The sequence below is a fragment of the Erpetoichthys calabaricus genome, chromosome 7 (assembly GCF_900747795.2).
Source record: "Erpetoichthys calabaricus chromosome 7, fErpCal1.3, whole genome shotgun sequence".
In the NCBI taxonomy this organism is placed as follows: Eukaryota; Metazoa; Chordata; class Cladistia; order Polypteriformes; family Polypteridae; genus Erpetoichthys; species Erpetoichthys calabaricus.
This window is the reverse complement of record NC_041400.2, coordinates 198860984-198870833: the sequence shown is the minus strand read 5'-3', so window position 1 is coordinate 198870833 and position 9850 is coordinate 198860984. Positions and strand designations below refer to the sequence as shown.

General features: G+C 56.4%; 1 protein-coding gene across 1 annotated transcript in view; it reads left to right on the top strand.

Annotated features, from left to right (window-relative positions):
• Positions 1–1065: 1065 nt before the first annotated feature.
• Positions 1066–9850, top strand: part of LOC114655011 (uncharacterized) — an 899220-nt gene continuing 890435 nt past the window's right edge. The window contains exons 1-14 of the mRNA XM_028805907.2: positions 1066–1085; positions 1651–1848; positions 1975–2075; positions 2763–2883; positions 3274–3336; positions 3753–3941; positions 4059–4339; positions 4639–4768; positions 4883–4938; positions 5794–5884; positions 6145–6215; positions 7183–7222; positions 8482–8540; positions 9508–9569. Coding sequence (XP_028661740.1) covers positions 1684–1848; positions 1975–2075; positions 2763–2883; positions 3274–3336; positions 3753–3941; positions 4059–4339; positions 4639–4768; positions 4883–4938; positions 5794–5884; positions 6145–6215; positions 7183–7222; positions 8482–8540; positions 9508–9569 — 1429 coding nt within the window. The 5' untranslated portion in view covers positions 1066–1085; positions 1651–1683. The remainder of the gene's footprint in view (positions 1086–1650; positions 1849–1974; positions 2076–2762; positions 2884–3273; positions 3337–3752; positions 3942–4058; positions 4340–4638; positions 4769–4882; positions 4939–5793; positions 5885–6144; positions 6216–7182; positions 7223–8481; positions 8541–9507; positions 9570–9850) is intronic.

The following is a 9850-nucleotide window of genomic DNA, read 5'->3' as shown; positions in this document are numbered from 1 at the left end:
TCCTCTGTCACAAGTACTGGATCACGTTCAAGTATCACATTGAAATGGCACGGCACCCACCGTCCCCTCTCCCAGCTTGTGATGTGCTAAGCTGTGCCCACCACCCTGGGGGCTTCATCTTCGGTGACAACACTGATGCAGAGGTCCTTCCCAGGCCAGCCTGTGTGAAGAGTGGCAGCAGAATGACGGTGCCTGCAGATGTCCTTGTGTCGTGACTTGGCCTTGACTCCTGGTCACTGTTGACGTCGCTACCATTAACTGGATCCTAACAAACCAGCGCAGGGTCTGACAAATGTAGGGGTCAGTCACTTTATATAGCGCCCCCCGAAGCCAGCGGCCATCTGCTGCAGTGGCGCACCGCCTCACTCGCCGGCTCGGAAGATTTCATGTTTGCTGCTGCTGGTTTGGGAGGCCGCGGTGGTCCCAATGGCGTGATTGTTGTGAATGGGGGCCAGTAGTGTGTGTGTGTGTGTGTGTTAAATATGTCCACTTTCTAAAGTCTACGCCAGTTTGTGTTTTCATTGATAAAGTTACAGGAAAGCGCCCTCCGATTTCCCGCTCTTCGAAAGGCGCTATATAACACGACCCTCCTACTCCAAACCCGCGCCCAATCCCAGCGACTTGCCCTCTGGGTGGACACGCCCCCCCCCAGCAGCCCATTGGCCCCGGCGCCTGTCACCCGAACATGATTGACACGCACAGCCCGATGACCAGGAGTCCCGGCTGTCGGCTGCGGTGCCCCCTGTCGTCCCCTCCGCCGGCCCCACGAACGCCGTGTCCACCTCGGGACTGAACGTCGTGCCGAGTGGCGACAAAGCGCGCTGCGGGTCCGCCTGGCTCTTCAGTTCAGGGTCCATCGCGAGGCGCTATATACACACCCACACACGTGACCTCCCCTTCTACACGAACCCAGCACGCCCCCTGATCCCCGGACGACACGCCTCAGTCCGCCGGACTCTGACCGCCCCGGGGCGGCCGGTCGCCATTAGTTACCCGCGCGAGACGCACAACACAAGGCTGCGGGTGTGCGCGTGCGCGCGGACGGACGGACGGACTGACGCGTCTCGAGGCCCTCAGGCAGCCGGGTGAGTGCGGAGCGGCGGGGAGCGGCGGGCCCTCCGGCGGGGCTTTTTGCTGCTTTGGTTGTTCTTTTTTTTTTTCTGGCCATGTCGGGTGCGGGCTGCGCTCGCCCTTCCGGCACGTGGGTGGGTGGAGGGGGTCGATAGCTGGCACCGTGCCCGTCACGCGGGTTGGTGCGCGTTCGTGTCTGCCAGGCTCTGTACGATGGCAGAATTTCAGTTGGTAGCACTGCTGACGGTACGAGACGTGTGGCACGAGTGGACCCTTGGCAGAGACTGGCACGGCACGTGCGTGCGCAGCTCCGAGTCAAACCCTGGTCTGAAGGTCTGAATGCCGCGGCGTCAGTGCCCACGTGCGGCTCGTAAGGACATGTTGGTATGAATATAGCGCCATTCAGGGACCATGTGATGCACCGAACAGCGGATTTTAACGGACCCCCGGGGTACCACTAGGAAGGCGCGAAACAAATTCAGAGTTAGGGGTGGGGAGTTTTAGAGGGTCTGCGCACAGGTCACACCCCAGGGGGACACAGCTGTGAAGGGGCAGTCACTCCCATTATGCTCTAAACAGCAGGCTGTGCCAGGTGAGGTGCCTACTTCCACCATGGAGCTCTGCTTATTGAAGTCCGAGTGCAGGAAGGTGGCACTGGAGGAGAGCCTGAGGAGGGCCAAGTGTGCCATCGAGCACCAGGCACAGAAGCTGAGGAAACGACAGGCTGGCATTCTGGACCACATGGCCATCGCGGACATCCTGGCAGCTCAGCAGAAGGTAAGATGTGCCACAGGGCAGTGCCAGTCTGGTCAGGTGAGCGCCAGTGCCAGGGTGTTGGGCTTGAGTGTGGTGGACATGGGCACCACTCTCCATAGCTCTGACTCATTTTCTTTTCCCTTCTAGATCCTGGCACTAAAAACCTCCAAAGTGCCACTCTGGACCCAGCATCTCAGGTCACTCGATGGCATGAGGGACATTCTGAGGCGGCACGACCTACACACACGGTAACCAGACAGTAGTGGGTGGTGGCCAGTGGACCCCGTCACACGTCACAGTGCTGCCCCATCTTTGTCCTGGTAATGTCACTGATGGACACTGCCATCTGATACACTGAGGTGACCTCAGAGGTGGACAGCACATGTCCGGGCATTAGAGTGGCACTGAAAGGGCAGCACTACCTACTGATGGGCTCATCCTGGGGAAAGAACATATTGGCCACCAGGGGGCACTTTATACAATTGTTGGCAGAAGTGGGCTTAGGGAATGATCCCTAGGTGGGGTGGCCACAGGAACAGCATGGTGACATCACCCAGCTCCAGGAATTCTGGGACTGTGCCCTCCTGTCTGGTGTCCTGCTGAAGGGCAGGGTGGCAGCAGCTGATTTGGGCCTCTCACTGGGCACCATAAAGGTCAGTCTCTGCTCAACCACTAGGGGGTAGTACTGAGAAGTGGCAGGCAGTAGACGGGCCGGGCAGTGGGGCAGCTTCACAGGGCAGTGCCCACAAGGTGGCGCTTTAACACTTTGACTGCCTTCCATTGTGCTGTACAACGAAGTGGGCCAAACCGTCAGAGCTGTCAGTCTTCGCCAATGGGGTTTGTTGTGCCAGTGTGGCACTCGTGACCCGTCATGCCCGCTGTGAGCCTCGCCCAAAGGCCCCTCAGCCTCTGCTGTTTCCTCTTCTTCTTCACAGCGTCCACTCACTGGAGAAGGAGACCAGCGGCCTACGAGGACAACTGCAGGGGGCGCTGCAAGTGATGGCCATGCAGACACGGTGGACGGCAGCAGGAGCACAGGAGCGCCCCCCGGTGGGGGTACGTGCACTACATGTCACATCCATCTAACGTGAAGGGGCCCAAATACAGAAAGGAGACCACCACAACACTGGACCCCACACCCCCACCCCAGCAATAACACACGTGTGTGTGACAGGGGGGCCGTCGGCGGTGGTCCGTGTTACCCAATGCCAGTCTGGTGGCTGGCATGAGGACTGACCCCAGAAGAGCGTGTGCAGATGTGAGCGTGAGGCTGTGGTGTGTGTGTGTGACAATGAGTGACAAGTGTCTGTGCGTCACCCCCACCTGTGGTCATCAGCTCACTGTCCTATGGCTGCCACACACTGATGATCCTCTCTGATGCCCACTCAGATGCCAGCCCCTGGTGCCCCCCCCCGTCTGACCGGTCTGTTGTCTCGCTTGTCACAGGATGGCGTCCATCGTGAAGACGAGTTGGCAGAGTGGAGACTGCAGAAGACTCAGCTGCTGGAGGTACGGGCGAGTGTGCTGACAGGGTGACTGTGCCACTGTCCAGCCATGGCTGGCACCCTCTATGACACCAAGGAAATCTTTCGCTTTCAACGTAGAAGCAGAGTCGATGGTCACACAGGGTCAGCATGCCAGGTGCTGAATGCAGTCCAGGGCCGTATGTGGGTGCCACACGCTGATATTGGCGCGCCTCCTGTCGCTCAGAGGCTGGCAGTGTTGACGTAGCACGCCTTGGTGTGGCAGATTGCCAGCTAGCATCCATCACTGTGCCCTGTGCAGGCTGACCTGAGCAAACAGGCCTCGGTCACCGGCAAGTGGCACGTGTTGTTCCTGTGACCTCGTGGTCCTCAGCTGACTACTGTCACAGTCCTCGCCTTATATAGCGCCTTTCACAGTGAACACTCTTTGCTGTTCCTCAGGAGACGGAGCAGCTCCGCACATTTGCCCAAAGTCTGTCCAGCACCCTGAAGACCACTGAGGTGGACAAGGAGACCCTGGAGGGCCAGCTGTCCCAGTTGCATTCCGAGCTCTTCAGTGCCCGCTGCAATGAGAATAAACTGCGGCAAGAGCTGCTGAAGGCCGAGGAGGAGCTGCGGGGCAGCCGGCAGGTGGGCATGCCAGTGGTGGGGGTGCATGCGATCCCAGTGAGCTTTAGGGATTATCAGAAATGTGGGTCTGTGCCCATGCCCACTGAGCTGCCCGACTCTTTCCATCTTGTTTTTCAGGTCAATGAGAAGCTGCTGCATGATCTGACGGCACTGAGACAGAGTGCCAACTCGAGCACTGAAGACATGGGGCACCTGCGGAGTGAGAGGGATACCCTGAGTGCCCGCATTGGCACTCTGGACGATGAGCGACACAGGCTGATGGTGCAGAAGGACTCGCTGCTCGAACTGCTTAAGAGGTGGCAGATGGACTCCATTGGCGAGGATGCCAGTCTCAGACCGGGCATTTGTCCATCCCCTTGTGTGCCAGTGACGTCACCAGGCCTCACCTCTGGTCACTGGTATGTGTTCGGTCAAATCAGGTAAGTTGGCTCACCTTGGGGCATTGCCATCTGCTACCCTTCAGCCATGGCACAGCTGCAGATGGTGGACTGCTCATGGCAGAGGGTGGCAGGTAAGGCAGAATGACACCGAGAGGGCACTGGCACTGCCCCCCAGGACGTGAGCCCACTGCCCGCCTGATTAACCATGTGGGGGTACGAGGGTGGGTCTCCAGTTCACCATGCCTTCTGCAGCCCTCTGCATGGCAGGGGTGTTGGCCAAGCCTGCTGCTCACCACATGCCACTGTCTTGTGTTCAGGACCGCCGCAGATGGACCAAGTGAGCCGAGGGCAAGTAGGCAGAGTCCTGTGGAGGTGCAAACTGAGGGTGGCGATGCCCCAGAGATGCCCTCTCCAGCGAGGTCAGTTCAGGGGGCACCTGAGGACGAGGTAGGAGCTACAGAAGGGTGTGTAGATACTGCCACCAGGGGGCGCCACTTGTAGTATTTACAATGGCCATCCTTCATGCCCCTCGTGTTGCTGGCACTTCTCCTTGTTTTACAGATTGCTGGACATCTCCGAGGCAGTGCCCAGAGTCAGACGAGCTGGCATCTAGGAGGGTAAGCACGCTCACAGCCAGAATGCTTGGTGCCAGGGTGATGGACACCATCTTCATTCATAAAGTCAGCCTTGATTAACTGCCTATCGTCAATTAGAGGGAGAAGCCAAGAAGCTGTTTGTACCCTGCAGGCGAGGCTGGCATTGTCCCCAATAGGGGTGACTACTGCTGAATGGCACAAACAAATGCAGGCACTGACCAAAGGCTCAGGGTCAGAGTGGCAGTGCCAGCGTAGCAGGGTACAGAGGTGTTGGCCACAGAGTCCTGCAGGTGGCAGTGCCCCTCATGTTAAGACTGCCCACTGTCATTTAAGTGGGTGTGGCCAGAAGGGGACACTGAGAACTAAAGAGAGCCGAGGCAGCCACCTGGCATTTATATAGCGCCTTTACACTGGCACGAGACCTGGCAGGTGATAAACACGGGAGCAGTGGATGACCAGGTCACATTAAGGTGTGATTAAGCCAAGCTGCATCTTCACCTACTGGAGCGCCCGAGGGCAGTGTGCCATGCACAGCTGGTGGTTGTTATCTCCATGGCACTCATATAGCTCCTTCTTGTTTTACTTTAAACCTGGCAGGCCAGATGGATGTTGAACAGATTGGACAAACGTGTCACTGTCACCATGCTGAGACCCTGGCACCCTGTGAGCCCATAGCTGGGATTGGTGCCCATGATGCCAACAGCAGATCACAACTCTCATCTTTAAGTTGTTGCCTGGCTGGTTGGTGGCACCAAATGAGATTCCCGATGTTGGCAGACATCCCACCCCCTGGCCCACTTTTCATCATTCATGGGCACACCTTGTTTGTGCCCCATGGCAGGTGCCTTTTGTTTCACACTTTCCTTTCTATTGCAGGTCACTGGAGGGCAATGACAAGATGGGGAGTGCCAGGGGGCATCAAGCCAAGGAGATTCTGCAGAACCAAAAGGCATTTCTGTCCAGACTGGTATGTCATCATCCTGGGGTGGGGTGAAGTGATTTGCCGGGTGGGCACACTGCCAGTGTCAGTGGACTGATGAGTCGGCAAAACCCTCAGTCAGTCATTGCATGGCAAAGCTGGTGAGTTGGGCACTGGTGCCCACTAATAAGGACTACCTGAGGTGACATTGAGGACAAGTCCAGGGTGGGGGGGGTTTGACCCATTGAGGTGCCCCCCGATGAGACCTGCACTCGTGTCGTCTCGCCCCATCTGCAATTCTCTTTCAGGTCCTCTCACAGTCTGGCCTGAGGCAGGTGTTGGCTCAAGATGCGGGTGCCACATGGAGAAGTCCTTCTGGGTAAGTGACATCCTGGACTGTCACCAAGTGCCAAAGGTCTGCTAGTGTCACTTTGAGTTTGGGGACAATGATGAGCTGCCCAGTACCCGATGTGCCATTCACCCAGTTCTGTCTGTGGGGTCCGAATACCACCTGTGTGTGAATGATGGGTCAATGAGCTGGCTGGCATCACACTGAGCCCCATGTCACTAGTGATGGTGAAATGTGCAAGGCACTATATTTGAATGAAGGAGGGACCAGAATGGAGACCAGTGGTGGGCAGGGTGGCATAAGGGTTGAACCACCAGACTTTAAACCCCAAGCGTGCCAAGCAAGTCACCTGATCTGCCAGGCTCAGCTCATGAGGGTGACTGGACTGAATGGCAGCAGGTGGAAAATGAAAGGCGCGACATCTTGATGGTTTAAACACAATCATGGCAGCCATAAGAAACTTCATATCCTGCAGGCTCAGTATGAAGCTCGGGGTTGGATACTGGGAGCATCTGGCACAGGTGGCATGAGCCATTGAGGGTGCCTTGTTGGCATATGTCTCTCTGCCACACTTCCTTGTCCTGCCAACTGAACTTCTTGCCATCTTTGATGGACTGATGCCCGCTTCTTGGTTGTGGCACTTGACAGCCAGAGGACTTAGTTGAGTGAGCCACCTATGCCAGGCAGGATGGTGGCACACTGCTTGACTGCATGGATTCCCTGCCTGTGGTCTTGGGATGTGTGTGTGTGTGCCAGGGCAGCATCTAGGCACCAAATCTGGGCCCCTGCCAGGGTAAGATGGACATAAGTGAGTGGAGAAGGCACAAGGATGGCATCAGGTATGCCTGCCAATGTCATGAGTTGTGAGGACTCATCTCGGCAGACCGACTGGAGCTGGCATCTCAAATCTGGCAGACCTTCAGATTAAATTCACTCTGAGGGTGACAATCATCTTGGTGATGCCTGGCGCTTGACCCCCTTCTCTTATTTTCTGCAGGAGGTTTGCCCATGAAGCTGAAGAAGCGAGTGGACACACGGTAACGTGACCCAGGGTGGGCACTTGTCATGTGCCAGACGGCCAGTGCCACAGTGGCATGATCTGTAGTCTTTATTTCTGGGCACAGTAAATTGGGGATTGTCATTTGTCAATTTTTTTTTTCCTATAGTGGGAGCCACCTTTAGGTGGCGCTGTTGCTAAGGGGCGTGGTCATGAGAGTCACACATTATGATGTCAGCAGATAGCGTCGCTGCCAGGAGGGGGTGGGCAGGAAAGTTGTGGGTGATGACGCCATTGTGATGTAATGACCCGTGGCCAGGGGTGTGGTCACTCTGACATCATCAGCACTTTGTCCAAATGCAGATGTTTGGTTGATGAGAGGCTCGTTTTGTGCCCACGTTGTGACTTTGGCCTGCGTTTGTCTTCACTTCTGCATCTTCTAGTCCTTAACTGACTCTTTTTCAGAAGATGCCAAGGGCCAGTAGCTTGCTTGGCACACTGGGCGCTCGTCTGCTTTAGAAGAACTCGGGCCAGCAACTACATGCAGGGGGCGCTACAGAGTCAAGGATGGCACTCACGCTGAGTCCAGCTGCCCACGACTTGGCAGTCTGATGGGACCGCCATCTTTGTGCAAGGAGATGCCTGGCCGTTTTAATCAGCGGCACACCTCCCTTTGTGCCCACTAGGTGTCGCTAAGGACGCTCTTCACCATCGACCTTAACTGAGGTCAACATTTAAGGACAGATGTTGGTGGGCAGTGGCCAGTGCCGGGTGGTCCAGGGTGTGTCCGGTCTGCTGTGATTGGCTGTCAGGCCAGGCCTTCGAGAGACACCCACTGTTTGAATCTTTCTAATCCGAGACCCCAGGCCTGCCCACTCAGGGGGCTCCATTAACGTTCTGATCCCTGCAGCATCGTGGAGGGGAGATGGGCACAGGTGGCAGTGAGGGCCTCCTCCTCAAGCTCAGCAGCCCAGGTGCCCGTCTCACCCACACCTGGGTTCAGTTTCAGCTGCCCTGCTCGTGCCGCTTTATCTACTAATCTGGCAAGTTTACACTTCACAGTGTGCCAATAAAGTTGGCTGCCAGTGTGCCCCACACCTCTTATTCTTGGCCTGCTGCCCAGTTGGCACACACAGACGTGAGTGCAGATTCACAAGTAGCAGAGCAGCACTGGGCGGTGGGTTGGGTGGGTGACCTTAACCCAGTGCCCGTGATTCGACAGTCAGGATGGCACCTGGCTGCCAAGCGTTTTTGGTGAGGGTCCCCAAATCCCTCCTCTCCCCTTCTCTCTCCTCACAGGTCACACGTGGATTTCCATCTCAGGATGATCAGCAGGTCCCTGGAGGGGAAGAACAAAGGTAAGGACAGAGACGAGACAAACAGGTAGATGCAGCGCCCGGGTATGGGGTAGCCTGACTTGCCCGTGTGTTGGCACCAAGCCCATCAAGACATGGCACACACTCGAGCCCAGAGTCTGACCCCAATCGTGTGGCATGACATCCTTCCTGTCAGAGTGGGCATGGCTTTAACGAGGGCAGGGCGAGCCAGTGGGTGAAGGTCCAAGCGATTGGTCAGCGTCAGGTGAACGTCATTTGAATATTAGACATATGCTAATTAGATGTTGCTTGGTGAAGGAGAGTGTGACATTTGATCATTAGAGAGGTGACGGGCACACAGGTGGGCTGATGGGATGGCCAGTCTCTCCCAGTGATGTCAAGCGTGTCATCAGAAGGTGCAGAAAGTGGCACTCACTGACGCGATGCCGACGAGCTCTGAGCTGACGTCTTAGCTTTTATAGCGCCCTGCACATCTCAGCAGCTACAATGATTATGAGGGTCACTCCAGGATGCCCGCAGGACGATGGTCACCTGCACTTCTGGCAGGTGGCAGAATTCTGGTCGCATGGCTCCTTTGTTGTCCACGCTGGACGCTGGCAGCACAGGTGGACACAAAGGAAAGGGCACAACCAAAATGGCCCCTCACTGTGTGCCCAGTGTCTTGTCACTCATGTCCAGCGCCTTTCACAGATCCAGCAGGCCAAGCGAGTTTATGAGGCTGCCCCTGCCTGAAGGGTCACCAGGTGATAAATGGGCACCTTGGTGGCAGCGGTGGGACAGGTCGACAAGCGTTGGCTCCATGGTGTTCGACTCTATGGCTGGTGGCACACAGGAGCAGCTTGAGTCTGTGACATGTATGTGACTGTCACTCCTGCCTCATACATGACAACTGAGGACCACAACTCAGTTGGCACAATGTCTGTGGTAGCTAGGATGGTGATGCAAGGGGCTGCAGGTGTGCCAGCTTACATGCTGCTTTGTTTTACAGGGCAGCAGATGACGGCATCACATCAAACGAAGGGCTCCATGGTGACCCGACCATAAGGACAGGTAAGTCCCCAATGGCCACCGACCTCTGGTGCCAGTCGGTGTCCTCAATCTGCTCAGGAGGTGACCACATTTAAAACTGGACCCTTAACTTAGAGAAGGGGGCACCCATCTTGGCACAAAAGCAGAACTAATGAGTCCTCATGGGCTGAATGACCAGTCCTTCGATTCAAGGTGCTATAAAGTGGGCAGCTAATGTACAATGATCACAGTGGGCACAGAGTGACAAGCATGAAGTATTATGGGCAGGTGGTGACCCTTGTATGGGGGCACTTGGTGAGCAC